Source organism: Muscardinus avellanarius, assembly GCF_963383645.1.
Source record: "Muscardinus avellanarius genome assembly, chromosome: 19".
In the NCBI taxonomy this organism is placed as follows: Eukaryota; Metazoa; Chordata; class Mammalia; order Rodentia; family Gliridae; genus Muscardinus; species Muscardinus avellanarius.
Genome location: NC_137805.1, coordinates 36,480,247 through 36,502,624, shown reverse-complemented (window position 1 = coordinate 36,502,624; position 22,378 = coordinate 36,480,247). Strand labels below are relative to the sequence as shown.

The 22,378-nt window shown below is 44.1% G+C and overlaps 1 protein-coding gene across 8 annotated transcripts in view; it reads right to left on the bottom strand.

Annotated features, from left to right (window-relative positions):
* The window catches only part of PTPRT (protein tyrosine phosphatase receptor type T), a gene marked incomplete at both ends in the record, with an annotated part of 1,183,313 nt that overhangs the window by 766,929 nt on the left and 394,006 nt on the right, over positions 1-22,378 (bottom strand). For all 8 annotated transcript variants that reach the window (XM_080716374.1, XM_080716373.1, XM_080716375.1 and 5 more), the window contains one exon: positions 8,340-8,611. In XM_080716374.1, coding sequence (XP_080572500.1) covers positions 8,340-8,611 — 272 coding nt within the window. The remainder of the gene's footprint in view (positions 1-8,339; positions 8,612-22,378) is intronic.

The window sequence follows — 22,378 nt, the reverse complement described above, 5'->3', positions numbered from 1 at the left end:
ACAATATACATGCAAGCTAAAAAAAAAAAAAAAAACAGCCATTTTGTGTGCGAATGACTATTGAAAACCAACAAAAGAAATGGATGAGACTTCCAAAAGAAAAAGTGGCAAGTAATTTCAGCAAGCAATTCACAAAAGTTAAAGTAAGAATGGTGCTTAGCCATGAATGCAGTTTCTTTTTATTTATTTACTTATTTTTTATTTTATTTTATATTCTTGGTGGTACTGGGGGGTGGAACCCAGAGGCTTTCTACCTCCAGGCTATACTCCCAGACCTTTTTTTATATTTTATTTGGAAACAGGGTCTCACTAAGTTGCTGAAAGCCTCACTAAATAGCTGAGGCTAGGTTCAAACCCGTGCAATCCTCCTGTCTCAGCCTCCCAAGCGTGGGGATTACAAGCGTGTGCCACCACGCCCGGCCTCCCAGTTTCTTTTTAAAATGACATGGGAGATGGTCAGAAGGCTCCCCAGAATACACATGCAGCCTTGGGTAGAGATGGTCACCCCATCAGTGTACTTTGATGTGTGGGTCTTGATTAGAGGAAGCCTTCAACCAGGACTCGGCCATCTCTAGTTCTTGGCGACAAACACCACCAAGACAGCGAGGATGTCAGGACAACTTTGAGATGGAAAGACCAGCTGGGAGTTCTGAAGAGAGAAAGTAAGCAAATGGTCATCGTTGGCCAAGCCTATTCTCAAGAAAACTCAAACAAAGCCCTTGAGGAATGAAAGTCAGGAGACAGGAGAAGGGCCAGCGGAGAGAACAGAGAAATCTGAAGCCCACTCTATTACTGGTTATCCCCAGGATGCAGGGAAGGTGGCGGGTCTAAATTAGAATATGCATGCCCAGTGGGGCTCAATGAGTCCATGGAAATAGAGACTCTGAGTGCAAAGATCTGGAAAGAAGTCCTTGGCTTGGAACTCCAACCACAAGTCTGCTGGGTAGACCAACTATCAACTGCACACGGCCCAGCTCTAGAGCCCCATCAGAGACCTCCTGGTGCAGGTGCTGGGGAGATGGGACTTGCGCAGAACTGTGTGATACAAACCTTTCCATCTGTACCAGGAATAGGGCAAGGCTGGGAAGTAACTTCCCAGAGAGGATCAGAGATGGTCACACTCAATCGCTCAAAAATGTGGGTTGTATGAACGTGTGTGTGTGTGTGTGTGTGTGTGTGTGTGTGTGTGTGGTCACACCATGGTTTAAGAAACATGGTGTCTTATCCTCATCTTCTGTAGTCCTTGAGCACAGAATATGTATAACAAAAATTTCAAAGGACAACAAAAAATTTCTTAAAGGATAAGAGTAAAATGGAAGTTCTTCCTAAGAGAACTTCTCTTAGAAAGAAGACCATATAGATTTTTATTGGGAGGGATAGCTTAGAATAAAATTAAGAGACACATTTCCACACCAGCCCAAGGAGAATTGTAGAAGGCAAGGAGGAAGCTTTGCTGCTTAGAGGACAGGATGGATGAGAGAGGAGCTGGGGTGGTGTTTCAAGGGTGAGAAAGAGGGCCCCTGGCTGGGATAAACCCTCCAGAATTGCCAGAAAAGTTCTTAGAGGAATCCCTGGAAAAGAGACTGGATGTCAAGTCCCGGTAAGGCCTTAATTTCAGGAGTCTACTCAGAAATTATACATGCTGAATTAAAGGTCATCTTACCCAGGCAGGTGATGGAGATTAAAGCATACAGGTGGCTGCAAACTTAATAAAGTCCTCTTATATAGTTTTTAAAAATCATGGTAACAGAAAAGTTCAGAATCATTAAAAATATGAAGTAGAATGAATAGTATCTGGAAAGAGAGAGCCGTCCAAAGCGTGTGGCTTAGCAGGCACTTATTATAAGGCTCCGCTTTCCTGAGGGGAGGCAGGAGTGGGGGCCTGAACTGCAGAGGTGTGTTCTCACCTGGGGCCCTGCTGAAGAAAGGCCCAGTACTGGAAAGCCCAGTAATAAGAAAGATAAAATTTGTGTTTACCACGGAGCTAAAGTCAATTTTAGTGCCATGAAATACGACTTTAATAAATAAATACATAAACCAGCAGGCCTAAAGCCCAGCAATGCTGAGGAATAAGATGGTATTTAGTCCACAGGATCACAGACACAGGGCCAGAGCCCAAGGTCTGCTGAATCTGAGGACCTGTTTTGCTCCTGTCGTGAATCTCCTGGGATTTTCTCTTTTGCCGCCATCATACATGGGTGTACACGTGCGGACATGTTCAGTCTGCCAGTATGCAGGTGTCTGGGCACAAGTGTGTGCTCTGCTATGTGAGTATGCACTAGTGTGTGTGTTTGTGTGTGTGTGTGTGTGTGCGCACACGCATGTGTGTGTTATGGGGACTGAACCCAAAGGCAGTCTATCTCTGAGCTATACACTATAGCTTCTTCTACTTTTTTTTTTTTTTACTACTTCTTTTTTCTTTTACTTTTTTTTTTTTTTGGCTAGGAGTTTAAACCCAGGGCTATTCTATCTCTCTCCCTCCCCCACCACCATCTTTTTTTTAAAAAATGTTTTGCTAAGTTGCTGAGCCTAGCTTCAAACCTGTAATCCTCTTTTTTTTTTTTTTTTTTTTTGGTGGTACTGGGGGTGGAACCCAGAGACTTTCTACCTCCGAGCTATACTCCCAGACCCATTTTTATATTTTATTTGGAAACAGGGTCTCACTAAGTTGCTGAGAGCCTCACTAAGTAGCTGAGGCTGGCTTCAAACCTGCACGATCCTCCTGTCTCAGCCTCCCAAGCGTGGGGATTACAAGCGTGTGCCACCACATGCCCAGCTGCAATCCTCTTGTTTCAGCCTCCCAAGTACTAGGATTATCGGTGTGTGCCACCATGCCTGGCTCCATTTATTTATTTTAAACAGGGTTTCCCAAATTGGTGATGCTCTAAGTGACTGAGGCTGCCCTCAAACCTGCAATCCTCCTCTCTTAAACCTCCCAACTACTGGGATTATAGGCGTGTACCATCATGCCTGGCAGTGTATATCTTTAAAGACTTTCTCCGCTGGGCGTGGCGGCACACTCTTGTAATCCCCACGCTTGGGAGGCGAAGACAGGAGGATCAGGCAGGTTTGAAGCCAGCCGCACTGGCTTAAGAGACCCTGTTTCCAAATAAAAATATAAAAATAGGCCTGGGAGTGTAGCCTAGAGGTAGAAGAGCTTCCAGGAACCCCAGTACCACCAAAAAAATTTGTTTTCTCCTTCCTTTTTCATTTTCTCCTTTACCTTCCCTTCCTCCTTCCTTTCATCTTTCCAACAGTCTCTGAGACCCACTGCAAGCCAACAGGATGCTACACAGGTTATTTATTTTAATCTAAAGAAGGACCCTTCGCTGCACCTATTCCTCCTTCCATTTGCCAAACGAGAGATCTGTGATTCAGAATGACAGAATACAGCTCGCATGACCCAGCTAGAGAGCAGAAGATTCTCAGAACTGGCCGCTATTTTCCTTAAACACAGGCTACGGGACTGAGAGCCAGCGAGCCCAGGCAGGATTACAGGAACTCTCATCCACCAGTAATGCCCTCTATTCTAGAAGACAGGACATGCTGCTACCTGACACAGGGATGTACTGTGCAGACCAACAAGAGACAGCAGGGCCAGGGCTATGGGGCACTCAAGGCATGTCCTTTTTATCTGTATCCCATCAGAGAGCTCGGCAAATGGTAGGACTGTCCCTCTCTTGGGTCAGTTTTTCTTCTTACTATACTTTGGCCCACAGCCCTACCTGTGCCCGGTGTATCAGTCACTATCAGGTTACTAATTGGAATCCTAAGGCCTCCATAGGGATTCTGGGAGTTTGTGGAGTTTGCTCAAATTGTTTTTTTTTTCTGTTTTTTTTTTTTTTTTCAGGGCTGGGGATGGAAACCCTATTTTTTTTTTATTGTTTATTTTGAAACAGGGTCTCACTAAGTTGCAGAGGGCCTCACTAAGTAGCTGAGGCTGTCCGCGAACCGCGATCCTCTGGCCTAAACCCTCCCAAATGCTGGGATTACAAGCGTGCGCCACCACGCCCGGCCGAGGTTGCTCAAATTTATACTCAGTAGCACAGTGGGGATAGTGGTCTCAGCTTTGCCAGTGATTTTCTCTTGGACTTTGTTATCCAGCTCTCAACCTTGGCTTTATCACCCGCCAAGGGTCTGGCAAACTATGGCCTAGAAGTCAAATTGGTGTGTCACCCATTTCTGTACATAAAGTTTTATTGGAACACAGCTTTGTCCATTCATTTATGTATTATCTGTGGCTGCTTTCAGGGAAGAACAGCAGAGTCCGGCAATTACAACAGAGATTTTAAGGCTTACAAACACTAAAATGTTCCCTTGCCCTCTGTAGAGAATGTTTACCTGGTATACACAGCAACGAGAGCGAGCCAAGGATTCATGTGCCAATCTGCAAATTTCTGTGGGTAGGAACATTCTGTAACCTATCAGCCAGGCCTGGGGTGCAGGATGAACTAGAGGCTTTCAACAATTTCCCCCACGATGAGAGAAGTAAACCAGGGCTATCCCGAGCAAACCCGGATGAAGCACCACCTATCCCTAGAATGCTATATACTAAGGTAGTCACGTGATATAAAGAGGTCAAGGTCAAACTTAGACAATTAATGAGTAAAATACCAGTCCACAAGTTTTCTTCTGACTCCCCGGAACCCCGGGGTTGACCATGTCTCCTAGAAGGGGTCACACCACTCAGCTTTCAGCTTTCCCAAAATGCCGAGACCCCGACCAGATACCCCTCACCGTGGAGCACGCAGGTAACAGCATCCACAGGTGATGGGAATTCCTCCCAAGGTCTATAGGCCAGAGCTTCCCTCCCATTTCTGAAGTCAGGTAAAACAGGCTGGGCTTCACCCTTAATACAACTCGGAAACCCCATACGGTTTTGAAACACGCTCTTTCACATCACCGTTATGTGTAACTTGACGGTAAAACCTCAGCTGAGATGTTCCGATGCCGTTCCCAGTCTTTGTCCCACTTCCTGTGAATATGTCTAAGATTGGCTGTAGGGATATTGGTATACTTGACTATGAGGTGCTCCCACAGAGCCTGCTAGGAGTGTTAGAAAGCACATAGGACATGCAAATACATTACTTTTGGAACTCCAGATATCGTGAATTTTGAAACCTATCCGATACCATGAGCTTCAGACAAAAGTTTCAGACTCACACTAACGGGACCGGTACTGTTAAAACATCATGCACAAAGGGGAGAGATGCAGAAATAAGAAGGCCAAGGGCATACTACATCTCAAAATATCTAGGCTAAAACATAGCACACTGTTAATGTCAAACATGTTAAAATAAAAGGATTCTTTTCTGAGTCGCTTTTATTGACAGGTAATTGCTGCTCTCCAGGAGCAAGGAGTCAGGTGTGGCGGTGCACACCTGTAATCCCAGTTTCTAGGAAGCTGAGACTGGAGGATCGCAGGTTTGAGGCCAGCCTTAACAACTTAAGCCCTCAGCAACTTAGAGGGAGCTTGTTTCAAAATAAAAAAATAAATAAAATAGGGCTGGGAGTGTAGCTCAAGGGTAGAACACCCCTGCGTTTTATTCCCAGTACCACAATGCATACATACATACACATATAGAGAAGCGAGTAGTGGCTTTGCCTCACACAGAATAAGCAAGTCAACCGCCCCCTGCACTCCTGATTGTTGGCAAGTGTTCGGCTGGGGTAGGTTGTTTTCTAAATGATCGACTTAGCCAGGCCCCGTTTCAAAAAGGGGGGGAGGGATGCAGGGAGTATAGCTCAGAGACAGAGCACCCCACGCCGACTGTAATTCAGAATGATGGCACAATATAGCCCATGTGACCCAACTAGAGGAAAGAAGATTCCCAGAACTGGCTGGCCAACTATTTGCCTTAAACACAGAAATGACTTGTATACGTCAACCCATGTCCTTAATGGTACATTTTATTAAATCTAAAAATAGATCAGTATTTCCAATGAAAAGGTAGCATTTAACTTGAGACTTGCTGAAAATGTAAAATGTACACCGGACTGTGAAGACTTAAAAGGAACAAAAGAATACACAGTACTGGGGAGGCTCAGACAGAAGGATCACAAGTTCAGCAACCGAACAAGACTTTCAGCAACCTAGCAAGGCCCTGTTTCAGAAGCAAAAACAACAACAAAGGACTGGGGGCGTAACTTAAAGATAGAATCTCCCTGGGTTTAATCCTTGGTATCTCACACACACACACACACACACACACACACACACACACACGCACGCACACACAGGCACGTGTACAAACACACACACACACACACACACACACACACACACACTCTTTCTCTCTCTCTCTCTCTCTCTATATATATATATATATGTTATATAATTATATATCATTAATTATTGTTGAAATTGATTAAGTATTGAAGTGATGATATTTTGGATATATAGTATATATATTGATATATTGGATGGTATTTTGGATATATTTACTTATTAAGTAAAATATGTTGTTAAATTTAATTTCATCAGTTTCTTTTTGCTTTTTCAAAATGTATGAATTATAGACATGGATTACCTTATATTTATATTGGACTGTACTATGTTAGGGTGTATAACCAAAAAGAACAGGAGTATAAAACAAGTGATCTTGATGGAGAAATACATTCATGACATTAACATCTGAAAGTCCTGCACCATGGATGTGGAACTGGAGGTCATCTAGGGAGACTGGGCCACTACTTTGAGCACCCATGTGTCCATTTTCTGCATCATACACTAGAGAAATTTCTCCAAGATGCAGATCTATGTTGCTTTCTTATTTAAAATCCAGCAGTAGTTAGAATGGAAAATAATTGCAAATGGGAACAAAAGATCTTATTCAGATGATAAAAATGTTCTAAAAGTGGTTTATGATAATGCTTGCAGGACCTGGTAGATTTACTTAAAAAAATCACTAGATTATACACTTAAAAGTAGGTGAATTCTATAATATGTAAATTTAACCTTAATCATGTTGTTTTAAAAAAATTTTCAGATAGTCTCAGGCTAAAACAATTAGGAGATGTGTTTCTTCAAGCGTACAATGTGTTCTGTGGACTGAGCCAGTCTGTGCGATGCATTATCAGCCCACAATGAGATAAGTCGGAAAAGCATTTAGAAACTGATAAAGTTATTAGGCACTGCAATGATTTTTTTTATTGTGGCTTATAAAACTATTGGTCCATGGCCGGGTGTAGTGGTACATGCTTCTAATTCCAATACTAGGGAGGCGGAAACAGGAGGATTGCAGGTTTGAGGCCAGCCTTGGCAACTTAGAGATGCCCTCAGCAACTTTTGAGGCCCTGTTTCAAGCCAAAAGGCTGGGCCGGGTGTGGTAGCGCACACTTGTAATCTCAGCATTCAGGAGGCTGAGACAGGAAGATTGTGGTTCATAGACAACCTCAGCTACTTAGTGAGACCCTGTTTCAAAATAAAGAATAAAAATTAGGGCTGGGGGTGTAACTTGGAGGTATAATACCCTGGCTTGCATCCTCATTATCTCAAAAAATAAAATAAAATAAATGAAGGACTAGGGCTGCCACTCAGAAATAAAATGCCTCTGGGTTCCTTTCAGTTTCCAACAAACAAACAAAAATATTGGTCCACGATGTGTTGGGACAAAAGTTGCCCTTCCGCACTGATGGTTGGGTAGCTTACTTTCTAGAAAGTGAACCCCATCTAATTAGCCTCGCCTTGGAGCCCCCTCAACCTACCTGCCCCATGGGCTCCTCTCCTGTGTATCTCCTTTGCAATAGTGTTAAAGAATTTAGAGTGTGCAAATGGCTGTAATATCTCCCCCACTCCTCCTCGTCCACTGCACGCACAGTCCAGAGCACTCAAATGGTCTCCCTCCCTTTCCCAATGTATCGTATCCATCCTTCAAGAAAGCCCGACGATTGCCCCCTCTTAGAAGCCATCCTAAGTGCCTTCCCCTGGGGTGATCTCTGACTAGTGAACTCGGCTCTCTGAACCTCAATTCTTTCATTATAAGGAATTTGGAGACAAGGACGGTAACAATTTTTCCCACGACAAGTGTTTGCAAGTGTCTAGTTTACAAAAGGCTTCAATGTCTGCCTTCTCCAGAACCCCGGGGAGCCGCATGCATCCTGCTATGTTGTAATCGTTTATTTATACTCCCATCTTGATCTTTTCTGAGACAAGGGCCCTGCTGAGCCACCTCACATCCCCAGGGGCTTGACTAGAAGGAGCAGCCCAGCGACCAGGAAAGGAATGATTACATGAATACATAAAGCCATTGCCAGACCTAACACAGTAAGAAAGGCAAGAGGTATACAGGTGTTTTATTATTACTACTTAACAATCATGCCATGGTAAAGCGCCATACCTGGTAGAAGTGTGGCCAAAAGGTGCTGATGGCCAGCTCCGCTTTCACCCAGCCCTCAGTGACGACCCCAGAGACATTCCAGACAGGGTTGCCCTGTGGGCCGCCATTGACCTTCACGTAGACATTCAAGGCCCCTGGGCTGGACCGGTCACGGCTGGAGAAGTAGTAATGGAAATCGATGCAGTGGGTGTCATTCTCCTTCAGGGTAGGCAGGAGAAGGTGTGCCTTCTGGCCGGAGGCCCTCCCAGAGCTGTTCACCATCATGAAGGACCCTGGAGACCACAAAGCAGGTAAGAAGTGCAGACAAGGGGAGAGACGTAAAAACCCTTCTGAAAATCAGCCATGGCACCCAGGGACCATGAGGAAACCACAGGTCCTCTGTGAAACCAAGGGTCCTCTTCCGTAATTGGGATTAAAAATCCCTATTCACTGATGGCTGAGCATGGTGAAGACACCTGTAATCCCAGTACTTGGAAGGCTGAGACAGGAGGATCACAGATTTCAGGCTATCCTCAGCAACTTAATGAGACCCTGTTTCCAAATTTAAAAAAAAATAAAATAAAATAGGGCAGTGTCATAGCTCAGAAGTAAAAACTCCTATATTCAATCCCAAGTACCAAAACATAGAAAAGAAGAAGAATTAATAAATGTTTCCGGCTATGGTAGTACAGATCTACAGTTCTAGTATTTGGGAAACTAAAACAAGAGGACACAGGTTTGAAGTCAGCCTCAGCGACTTAGAGTCTCGGCAGCTTAGCAAGATTCTGTTTCGAAATGATTTTTTAAAAAGGGGTAGGGAGCCGGCCGTGGTGGCGCACACTTGTAATCCCCGCACTTGGGAGGCGGAGACAGGAGGATCGCGCTGGTTCAGAGCCAACCTCGCTGGCTTAAGAGACCCTGTTTCCAAATTTCAAAAAAAAAAAAAATATATATATATATATATATATATATATATATATATATATATATATATATATATATATATTAGGTATGGGAGTGTAGCCTGGAGGGAGAAGGGCTTCCAGGAACCCCAGTACCACCAAAAAAAAAGGGGGGGTGGAGAAGAGTATGGCTCGTATGGCTCAGAGGTAGAACAATACTACATTCTATCCCCAGTACAAAATAAAAATGTAGTAAACATGTAGGAAGTATTTCTACAAGGTAGAAAACCATGTACAGTAGACACATAGCAGCCAGTGGCTCTTGAAAGAGGAATAAAAAAATCTAGGAGTTAGTTACTAGCGACCTTTGCAGACAAAATGAGATGAAAACAACCTCATGCAAATTTGGTCTGCTGCAGTGGAGGCAGAACCAGTATAAGAGACAGCACCGTTCCAAAATATTCCATCTGGAGTCTTGCACTTAGTACATGGAACCAGTATTAAAGGAGAACGTATAAAAGTAGAATGTATCCAAGGAAGCATTCCTCAAGAACTGTGAGAACCAACTGGAAGATGTTCAGAAGAAATGGGAAGTCGGTAACCGTAACACTTGCTAAGCATCTGAAGAAGGCTGGTGTTGATACTGGGCAGCTCGTTTTTATATGATTAAATTTAATCCTCAGATTGACCCTTTTAAAGGGTGAGTGACTTTCCCTGGGCCACTTGGACAGACGGGGAAAGGCCTCAGATTCTAACATACAAGTGTATGCTATCATTATTATTTACAGAAAACATAATCACTATTACCAAGCATTAAAACAGTTTCCTCAGAGAAAGAACCGAGCCTCTTGTGAGTGGCTTCAACAGATTAAATGGCTGTTCCCATATCTCTTAGATCCTTTCCTGGACTCAAGTCCTTTGCAATGAACCAACTTCGTGTTTCCTCCCAGTAGAAGCAAAAGATACATTTCCACCTCTTTCCTCTACCACAAGACTTGCCTTGGCCAATCGGATGTTCACTGTCAGATTCAAGCAGAGGCTCAAAATGTGCTTGCCTAGCTGTGTGTAGTCCTCTTGGACTGCTGCCACCTTTCATGGGAAGAAGGTGCCCTAGGTGGCTGCTGCCTTTCTCCTATGGGGATCAAGAACAAGCCCACATGGGGGAGACCCGAGCTCCCTGACAGTGAAGAGGTACAGGCAAAGCTCTGTGGCCAAGGAGCAAAACCTAGACGAGCCAGTTCACAATCAGCCTGCAGACCTACGAGTGCCAAATAAATAACTACTCTCGTCCACTGCTCAGTTTCCTCATGGACTGTTAGGCAGCGTGACTGTGGTGACCTATGACTGACACAGCTGCCCGAAAGGACACACTCGTGGGAAAAACCACATTTCAGCTCCACAAGCAAAGGGGCTTCTTTTTCTTAAATACTTTTATTGGTGCATTGTAGTCGTACATCTTAATGGAGTACAAGATGGTACAGACGTATGTGCACACATCCCTCATTTAGCCCTTCTCCAATTCCCACCCCCATTCCCTCCCCCTCCCTCCTTCTCATGTTTGGCTTAGTGATTGGCTTTGATATGTTTGTGAATGTACATCATGTGCATTAGGGAGTTTCCCTCTACTTCCCTCCCATCCCCCTCAGTTAGGTGGCCTAATTTGCTCATCTATGGTTTCATCTTCCTCAGTTAGAGTTCCTCCTATGACCCATTTTCTCCTGAGCTTCCACATATTGGGGATTTCTAACAAGAGAAGTGTGTGCAAAATGGGCTTGGCTGCCCAGAGACAAAGTGAGTTCCCATCACCACCTGTAACTAAACACAGCCAGGGCAAAGTGAGATGTCTCAGGGTATTTCACAATCAATGGGGAGGGCCGGACTTATGGGACTTAAAGTCTTACGAGTCTTCAAAACAAACCGCATCACAAAACACAGTAGATAAACTCAAGTCATTCCAGGATGAATTTTTCTACCTGAGAAACCACCCTGGCTTTGAAATCTCATTTGAACCACTAAATTCTTCATTCAGAATGAAACCTTAAGACTACTTATTCCCAGCCAAGGTAAGCCATTTCAATAGTGGTAAGTCACTTAATTCTTTTATCCTAGCACCAAAAAGACTAAGAGCTGCTAGCTAATTAGTGCTGAGGAAACTGCAGTATCTTGCTGGGGTCCTAGAAGCTACCAAATGTTCATACTCCCCCTTCTCTTGGTCCTGAATGAATCTGGACACTGGAGAGAGGTCAGATTCAAAGCCTCCATATTAGCTGGGCATGGTGGCACAGGCCTGTGATCCCATTACATGGGAAACTGAAATAGGAGAATCACAGATTCCAAGATGTCCTCAGAAACTTAGCAAGACCTTCAGCAACTTAGTGAGACCCTGTCTCAAATTAAAAAGCACAATAGGGCTGGGTATATAGTTCAGAAGTAGAATGCCCCTGGGGGTTTAATCCCTAGCAACACATATACATACACAGAACACACACACACACACACACACACACACATGCACACGCACACGCACACGCACACACACACACCTCCATATTATTATTCATAAAGATGGAATAAGGTATTTTAGACTTGAGGCCAGCTTTAGTTTCCTGCATTTTCCCCCACGCATGAGCTAGCATGCAGGGCAGCTGTGGCCGGGCCCCTAGCTCTTACCCTATCCAGATCCTGAGGGCCAGCGCTGTTCCACTAAACTGTTTACTTAGGGTAGCAGGATGGGCTTATACCAAAATAAAGACAACAAGAAACAAGACAATAGCCCAAGTATAGCGGTGCATGCCTGTGATCCCAGTACTCGGGAGGATAAGATAAGAGGATCTCAGGTTTGAGGCCAGTCTCAGCAACGAGGCAAGACCCTCTTTCAAAATAAAAATAAAATAAAATAAAATAAAGGGTTGGGATGTAGCTCAGAGATAGAATGTCTCTGTGTTCAATCTTTAGTACCACAAATTATTTTTTCTTTTTTATCTTGATACTGGGGATAGAACCCAGGGGCATTCTACCTCCAAGATACAGCCCCAGCCCTATTTTTTTTTTTTTATTCTTTATATTGAAACAGGGTCTCACTGAGCTGCATAGGGCCTCACTAAGTAGTAGCTGAGGCTGTCCACAAACCACAATTCTCCTGTCTCAGCCTCCCAAATGCTGGGATTACAAGTGTGCGCCACCACGCCATGCAAATATATATATATATTTGTGTGTGTGTGTGTGTGTGTGTGTGTGTGTGTGTGTGTGGTACTAGGGTTCCTGGAAGCCCTTCTACCTCTGGGATACACTCCCAGACCTATTTTATATTTTTATTTGGAAACAGGGTCTCTTAAGCCAGCGAGGCTGGCTCCGAACCAGCGCGATCCACCTGTCTCCGCCTCCCAAGCGCGGGGATTACAAACGTGCGCCACCACGCCTGGCTCAAATTTTTTTTTTTTTTAAACTAAAAAGAAGTTAAGGTGCCAACAACAGGGAAACTTGAACTAATTCAACATGTTAGGATTTCACCATGCTACCAATCAGAAAATGCACCACCTCTCGGGGTACCAGCCACCGGAAGCTTATCAAGTAATTCCGAGACAGTAAGTTATCCTACTTTATGCCTGGCGGTAACTCATATGCCCCCTAACATATTATCTTATTGTCATAACTCCCAGCAAAGCAGTGAAGAACAAGACCACTGGGGGTGAAACTGGGGCTCAGAGAAAAGACGGAGCCAACACCCAGGCCCATGTCACCTGCCAGTCTATATCACAGGGCTCCGCATGGCCTCCTTAGATAGATGAGTAAGGACGAGAATCCTCACCAAGGACAGGTGGCTGCCTGCCTCTGTCACTGAGGAGCAGCAAGGTGTGTCTGACTATTCATTCTGGGACCTAAGAAGCCCTGGCGATCCACACCAGGTGAGAACATATCCGCGGCTTCTTGCCATCCACAGGAGAGAGGGTCAGAAGGGACTCCTTCCACCAGCTTGAGATCCCTTTTCTGTCCATCACTAGGTAGTAGGGCAGGCTTGCTGAGGGGGCAAAGTTCACCCTACTCTGCGTGGCTCCAGGCATGGACCACTGACCATGCTCTCCAGCTTCACCTCATTGTTTGATGGGTCCAGGCAACTGAGTTTTAATCAAAGGGACCAAGCATGGTGTGTGCCTCTCCTAGGTCAGGTCCATAAAAGCGGCTTTCCTCTCAGCCTCACACCTCCATCCTTCATCTTTTTGTCTCTCCAAAGATGGTTCTCAGTCCAGCAGCCCCAACATTACTCAGGAGCTAGCAAGAAATGAGAGTCTCAGTCCTACTCCCAAGCTTGTTGAATCTGAATTTAATATTTAATCCAGCTCTCCAGGTGATCTGCATACACATTAAAGTTTAAGAATCACTGAACTCTTCAGTGATCAGGATTTCAGGAGCCACAATAAAAGAAGCCGGGCTCCCTGAATGGCCTGATTACCCGCCTATCAGGGATGCTCATTTGGGACTTTTAAGTAAATGAAAAGATAAACTCTTATCGGGGTTTAGAGCAGTATACATGGCGAAATTTACTGTTGCCACAGCTAGCATTATCATTATTACTGGTCACCCTGATTTTCAGTCCTTGGGTTCAAGGGGGTAATATGTAAGAGTTACTAAGCACAGCTTCAAGATGTTCTAACCAGGGAGAGGGATAATGCTGGGAGGTAACTTGGGGGGATGCGGAATAGAGACTGGCATGCGCAAAGCCAGTGAAGCAAGCTGCCCTGGCAGGAGGCGATGTATAGGTGGGCGTTTCAGGGGAGGTGGGACGGGCCATCCCTAGCTCCCCCCACCCCTGGCCCGCCCTCCAGAGGTGGGCACATCCTCCAGAAAGGCGGGAGCTGTGCCCCTGAGCTGAACATGGCCTGCCATTTCAGAGACTGCTCCGGAGTGAAAGTCCTTGCCTAGCAGCAGCTCAGCGGGCCCCTCTTTGATCAACAGGTTGACATAATTAATATCATCCTGGGGCTGTCGGTTTCCTGGAGAACAAAAATGAGCCAGTCATTATGCCAAGATCAGTCAAAAACAAGAAAAGAGGAAGACTGTAAATACATTCTTTTCCTTTCGCCCTTAAAAAAAAAATCCGCTAAAGTGATAAGGAACATCAACCCGCATTAGTTTCTTCATAGTTATTATACATAACATTGAAAATCATGGAATTAAACCAGAAAGTACTCTCTGGCTGGCCATAAATTTTGCATTTTTCCCCTTGGTGCATAATAATGCCCCAATAAGCGCCCAGTTACTGATGTGTCTGCAACGCAGACCCCTTTCTGGAGGCGAAACGCTTCTCTGTAGCAGATGGCGGCTATAGTGTTTACACATGAGCACCTCAGGATCGCATTTCCTCACGTCGGCAGTAAAAAGAAAGTCCTAATTGAGTTTTTTAATGGCTTTGCACATTGTTCATTAAGATTACATGAGTGTGCTCAGGCGACTGGCAGCCGAGGGCCTGGAGCTCTGAGAATGGGGAGCCATCCCCGCACACAGGTGGCCCTGCCAGCTTCCAGAGCCGGGGCCTCACAGAGGGCGACGGGAACCCAAGTGCTGCAGAAAGCCAAGCAGCTGTGGTGGCACGGAACGAATCCCAGCTCTTCAGTAAAAAAAAAAAAAAAAAAAAAAAAAAAAAAAAAAAAAAAGGGGTTTTGGTCCCACTGTGGGTATTTTTTAGCTATGTGACTTTGAGCAAGTCAGTAAAATTCCCCGAGCCTTCATGGTCTCATCTATGAAATGGGATAATCAAACCAACACATCCAAGTTTTGTTGTTGATTTCAATGAATATTAACTGAGAAATAGCACTTGGCTCCATAATTTTTATTTATTTATTTATTTATTTTTGTACTGGGATTGAACCTAGGAGCAGGCTTTCTCTGAGCTACACCCCTAGCCCTTTTTCTTTTTCTTTTTTTAATTTTCAATCTTGGTCTTGATAAGTTGCTAATGGTCTTGCTAAATTGCTGAGGCTGGCCTTGAACCTGTGTTCCTCCTGTCTCAGCCTCCTAAGTACTGGGATCACTTGAATATTCCAGCAAGCCCCTGCTTATATAAATGTAAAATAAATGTCCAGCAGCAAATGACATTGGGCCCGATACAGTTCACAACAGCTAATGTGTACTGAGCATTCACTCCGTGCCAGGCATCGTTCCAAGCAACTTTCAGCATCCGGATGAGGTAGTACCACACTAGTCCTGTTTTAAAGCATGAAATACTGAGACACAGGGAGGTGAAGTCACTTGTACAAGACCACAGAGACACAAAGCAGTAGCTATGCAAACTAATTCCAGTATCCTTGCTCAGAAAGCAAACACACTATCCACACCAGTGGCTAATGACGACATGTGGCTATTTAAATTTAAACTAATTAAAGTTAATACAATAAAGACATGATTTCCTTAGAGCTGCTAGCCATATTTCAAGCGCTCGGTAGACACACAAAGCTGGTAGCCCCCATATAGGACGGTATCGATGCAGAACATTTCTATGGTTGCAGAAAGTTCTAATGGACGGCACTGATAGAAACTGGATTCTTCATCAGAGCATAACAGATCCCACAAGGAGTTCAACTAACGCAAACTGCTCATTTCATAATCTCCAGCCAGGATCAAGGGACTTGTTCAAGGTCACACACCGCAATGAAGACTGAGACTGAGTTCCTGACTCCCAATCGGTTTCTACTGTGCAGGACAACCAGCCTTGCTGGAGCTATACCGTCACAGGTGTGGTTCCTCGGAGAACTGTGTAAGACGGAAAAACGTTATGTTGCCTCCAGGAAGCAGGAAAGCCCTGGGCATTCTAAGTATCACATGCTTGCCAGAGGGCACTCACAGCCTCAGCTTTGATGTCCAATTCAACCACATGAGCGGAGATAATGAGGGGTACTCGAACAAGAAGGCTCTGGAGTCGACTGTTCTGACCTGGCGCTCCAGCCATACCTCTTCTCATGGATGACCTCAGATAAATCATTTGACCTCTATTTCCTCTTCTCTGAAATGCCCACAAAAATGCATGTGACAGCATGTCATGAGAATTAGATGAAATATTGTTTATAAAACATGTAGATAAGAGTTGAGATATCCTAGGTCCTTAAAAATGGCTTCTTTTCAATCTTTCCCATACTCCAAAAGGTTTTTTTTTTTTTTCCCAATACAACAGTGATATCCTAATAGGTTAAAGAAGAAAATAACAAGAAATCCACTGAAATAGTAGAATCTGCTGCTTCGTCCCCACCCCACACAACTGCTCAGGCACCGAGTTCTGGGGATGCTGACTCCTTCTGTTCCTCAGCTCATAGTCTTCCTTCCCAGGCCGATTCACTGGCTTAGTTCAGGTCCCTGGCACAGATACTTGGTTGGTGTGTTTCAGAGACTTTTGTACCAGCCCAGTCCTTGATTTTTCCACCATCCAATGTTATAGCAGTCAGTGCCATCTTTTTGAGAAACAAAACTAACCATTATGTGCCCTCTGCTTCCAATAAGGTCATCCTTTAGGAAACTCTAATTTAATACAAACTCCAAGGGCTATTAGGGGGATATGTGGGGGCTTTTGAGTTTCCTCCTACACAGCCTTTGCCCATTCTGTGGCCGCAGAACAATGGCTTCCCAATACCCAAGTCCTCGTATCCAGTGCCTATGAATATCTTATGTTACATGGAAAGGGAGAATTAAATTTGCAGCTGGGTCTAAGTTGTTAATCAGTTAACCTTGAGAGGGGGGAGGTTATTCTGTATGCTCCAGATAGATACAGTGTTATATAAGTGGAGAAGGAAGGGTCAGAGTCAGGAGGGTTTGTGATGTGCTGCTGCTGGCTTTCAAGATGGAGGAAGGAGTCACCATTCAAAGGATGCAGACAGGTGTATAGCCAAGAAACGGCACACACAAAAAAGGATTCTCCCCAGGAGCATCCAGAAAGAAACAGAGCCACGATGACACCTTGAATATAGTCCAGTGTGACCAATTTAGTACGTTTAACCTTAAGAAATAAGAAAAACATTCTTTTGGGTACAGAATTTGTGCCATGTTGTCACAGAAGTAATAGACATACCAGACATAGTGTGTGCTTCCGTGTGTCTGGGATTTTGTTCGGTGAGACCCTTCCTGAAATCTATACTACCCAACACAAACCACTTAGATGCCACATATTCTATTTGGCTGTCATAAGTGCTCAGGGGCCAGGTATTTCCGTATAACTGTCCCTATGCCTTATATTATGTGCTTCCATTATAGCTATTTGGGACAAGAACTAATTTAAAAGCCCATAATGATGACATTAAGCTCCCTGGTTGCAAATGAATAAGTAAATAAAAAGACACAGGGCACAAAAACATCAAAAGGCACAATTCACTGTCAAGTAAGAAAATGTATGTGCAAGAGAAGCACTTAGTGCAGCCAGTATTACCATAAAAATGAACAATCATTAAGTCAATCAAAAGCATAACAATAAACCAATAGTCACAGTAACAAACATATCATTCAACATTATCCATGTTATCAGTGAAAGCAATCTCATTATCTTGTATCAAGAAAAAACGGAAAGAAACTGGCTTCATTTTTAATATACCAGAAAATGGGGGGAGGGTGCTAATTACAGCTTAATGGATACATAATATCTATCTGAAACAAGGAAAATATATCCTGAAATTTCAAGGGAGCTGAACATTGTGAACATTTTGTCAGTCAGTTTGTGTGAACGAATAATAAGTATTTCTATAATCACTCATTCAGACCAATAAGTTGGGGGTTAAGCATTTCATATGCAAATTTGTCAAGGCAATTTTCCAAGAAACAGTTATCTGATAATCCACGTAGGTGTGGATAATGTAGTTTAAAAATGGGATGAAATCAAAATGACTGTGTTGATGGAAGAGACCCCAACCCACCTGTACTTAGCAGAGTCCAGAAGGGCAGCTACATGTAGTTGGAACTTTCCCCCACAGACCAGACACCTAGAACCCCTGCACTTCTTCCCCTTCCCAAGAAAAATATGAAGATGGGGGAAGAGAGAGAAGATGGGATAAGAAGGAGGAGGAGGAAGAGAAGAAGCAGGAGGAAGGTAAGAAGGAGAAAACAGCTTTTCACAACTGTGGCCAATGCCTGACATAAAAATCTAAAGGAAGGATTTGCTTTGGCTCATGAGTTCAAAGACTCAGTCCATGGTGGACTGGGTCCATTGCCCTGGGCCTGAGGATAGTCAGAACATCATGGCAGAAGGGTGTGGTGGAAGAAAGCTGCTAAGCTCATGGAGACACACACACACACACACACACACACACACACACACACACACACCAAGGACACAATATGATACCCAAGGGCACGACATGATACCCAAGGGCACCTCCCAATGATCTGCCTCCTCCAATCACTGCCCTACCTCTCAGCACCTACAGTTTCTACCACTTCCCAGTAAGCTATTCGGCTTTCAATCAATTAATCCCAATGAGTTCAGAGCCCTCATTATCCAATCACTTCCCAGAAGCCCATCTTTTGAACACTGCTACTGTGGGGACCAAACCTCCAGTACATGAGTCTTTGGGGGACACTTCATATTGAAACAATAAGAGAAAAGTAATGGAAAGAAGACGAGTGCAGGGAACAGAAAGAAGGATGGAAAAGGAGGGGGGAAGGGGAAGTCAAGAGGCAGGAGAAATCAAATGCATAAGAGGGAAAAAGGACAGTGCACATCAGGAGACAGGAGCGAAGAGGAGGATGATGAAACAGAATAAAACCTAAACGACTTACAGCCTTTTAGGTACTCACATTCCCCCACCTCTCAAACAAAAAGAAAAATTAAAAACTTCTTACCCAACATTCTCTTTCTGGTCCTTATAATGATTTTGTGATGAAAGAGAACTGAGGAAATCATTAAAAGCTTATTACGAGGACCTGCATTCTCCTTTTTCTTTTATTTTCTTTGTTTAATGGTACTGGAATTGAAGATTGAACTCAAGGGCATTCTACCTCAAAGCCGCACCACCAATTCTTCTTTTTTATTTGTTTTTGGTACTGGGGGTTGAACCTGGGGGCATTCTACCTCCAAGCTACATTTCCAGCCCTATTCTCTTTTTTCAGGTCTAAGAATCAAACAAAGGGGCATTCTAACTTCGAGCTACACCCCCTGCCCTATTTTTTATTCTTCATTTTGAAACAGGGTCTCACTAAGTTGCAGGGGGCCTCACTAAGTAGCTGAGACTGGCTGAGAACCACGGTCCTCCGGTCTCAGCCCCCCGAATTCTGGGATTACAAGCGTGCACCACCACACCCAGCATTTTATTTTTATTTTGAAACAGGGTTTTACTAAGCTATATAGGGCCTAGCTAAATTGCTGAGGCTGGCCACAAACCTGCAATCCTCCTGTCTCACCTTCCCAAGTGCTGGGATTACCAGCATATGCCACCATGCCTTTAGCACTTTATAAGCTGCCTCCTCTAACAATTCACCATAATACCTCAACATTCTTAGTGGAAAAAATAAATATTACTGTATGAAATACTATGGAAATCAACACATGGCAGGAAGACCTCATCTGCACAAGGTCTTGTTCATGAACTCTTTGATCCTAAGTCACTGAGTTCGGTCAACATAGAATTGAAGCCACTCTCCCCTGAATTTTTAGCCCTCTAATGCACCCATTTTACTCACTCAGTACCTCTGTAAGCAAAAATTCCTTCTCTATTACTGTACCTATAAAACAGGTGTGCAGGCAGAATGGCTAAAGTTCCTTCCAGCTATAGAAGGCGTGTTTCTAAGACTTCACAGTTTTACAACCAGTCATGGTGAGTTAGGAAAAAGGGTTGCTTAAACTTTCTATCTAGGCTCCTTCTGAAAAAAAGAGACAAGGAAGAGAGTCATTTGTCCTTGGTCCTTCTTCCTGGCAAAACTCAGCATCTTGTGTGTGTCCCCATAAAAATTCCTTTTTTTACACATCTGCCCTTAATAGCAACAGTATCAAACATATATCATATTTTGTGTCATATTTTATAGTCATTTATTTAGTATGAATCCTAGAATAGTCGCTATTATCATCCTTTTACAAAGGAGAAGACTGAAATCCCAAGAGGTTAAGTGACTCTCTCAAGGCCATACAGCTAGTAGCAGAGCCAGGATTCATACCTAGGAACTTCTGACCATCCTGTAGCTCCTACCCTCCCTGCCATGAGTGGGCACACTGCATCTGGTGGCAAGGAGTGATCATGAACTCCCTGGTGTTAGCTGGCCTTGCTCTGGGGAACTGGCACACGTAGGGAGAGGGGCAAAGAGTGAGAGGAAAGAGCAGAAGCCAGTTGGCAAGCTGCTGCCATGTTAAGAAGACAGGGGACGACAGGGCTGCAGGGACGTTGTCAGACCCCAAATGGTTCTTGACAATCACCGGGCTGAGTCCTCTGCTTCTATAGCTCAAAATTGAAATGACACGGAACTAAAATATATTTTTTTTTCAAATCTCCCAACTCTTCACACATCCGTTGGCATGATAATATTTTGATTAGTTACATTTATGCTCCAATTACACTCACAGAATGTTCAACTCTGTCTTATATATAGCCTGTTTGCCATGCTCCATAGAAAATACTGGATTATTACCTCGTATATTTGCAATGGGAAAAGACACAAATGGAAAGGGGGAGGAAAGAAGAAAGAAAGGAAAGCAGAACGAAGAGATGACTAAGCCTGTTAAAATAGTGCTGTCTTGCCTTTGCATTACTAAATTAGGTCATTGCTATTATTTCCCGAGCTTTAAAATGCCAGGGCTCTGAGAGATGTGCAGTATTACAGGGCACCTTTCTGCTCACCTGATGCTTTTATCTCCCTACAACAGCTGGGTCTGGAAGCGACCTGGTCACTGGTCATGTACCCAGAGAATGGCAAGTGGGGGTGTTGGTGGGGTTTTTTTCTGAGAAAAGCATCCATCCATTTCTCAAAGAGTCCCATCATCCTGTCCAGATTAGCAAGGAGTAGGTAGGTAGGTAGATACAGAGATTAGATAGATAGATGATAGATAGGTAGGTAGGTAGGTAGATAATAGATAGATAGATAGATAGATAGATAGATAGATAGATAGATAGATGGATAATCAATCAGGCTGGCTAAGAGCTGCTCTGAGCTTTGCAAAATGCCACCCTGGTGATGCTGGGATGGACTTCTTGCCCTGGATGCTGGCTGGATACCACAACATTGTTCTGTTCTCAGCAGAACATTCTGTAAGTGCCCAGGTAAGTGAATCACTATCTGATGACCACATCAGATGACCCCCTCAGCCCCATGGAGACCTTCAAATATGACTTGTACACCTACTATGTCTCTGATGCTGTAGGGGAATAGCAGTTACTACAGGAAACATTTTGTCCTTGAGGAAGTCATAGAAAGGTTTAAAATAATCTCAGGCAGTGGGGGAGGGAGTCCTATAAGAAGCGTGTAAAGGAGAAGGATCTAGCCTGGGCTTTTTTGGAGGGAGGCGATATCAAAGAAAGAAAATGGCAACTTGCTGGAGCAAATCAACTCTATCCTGAAGCGTAAGGTTCTGCAGGTGTCAAACAGGTGAAGAAGGAAAAATGTTCTATGCAAGCTAGGTGTGGTGGCACACACCTGTAACCCCAGTACTTGGGAGGCTAAGATAGGAGGATCATAAGTTAGAAGACAGCTTCAGTAAGCAGTGAGACTCTCATCAACCTAGTGAGACTCTATTTCAAAATAAAAATAAAATAGGGCTGGGGGGGTACAGCTCAGAGATAGAATGCTCCTGGATTCCATCTCCAGTACCACCAAAGAAAGTTCTATGCAGGCAAAATGTCCTGTTTCCAAACCAAGAAGTAAGACAACTTCTGAGCTATGGAGGGACCAGAAGAAATTGTAGATAGAGAGCAAAAGCTTTATAGTGACCTCCCTAATCTCACACCCCTCAGCTCATAGATAAGAAACTTGATCTTCAGAGAGGTGCAGTAAATTGCCAAAGCCACACAGCCAACGGTGACAGTGCTAGTGCTGGAACTCAGAAGTGTCTGACCCCAAGGTGAGTGCAATTTCCCTCTAAAGCTGATCACAGAATGCAGCAGCACCAGCACATACAAATCCTGTTTACATTTGCTGGGCCCCACCTCCAATAGGTGAGGTGCAAAAAGCTGCACTTCTACTAAGTTTCTAAGTGAAGCTAAT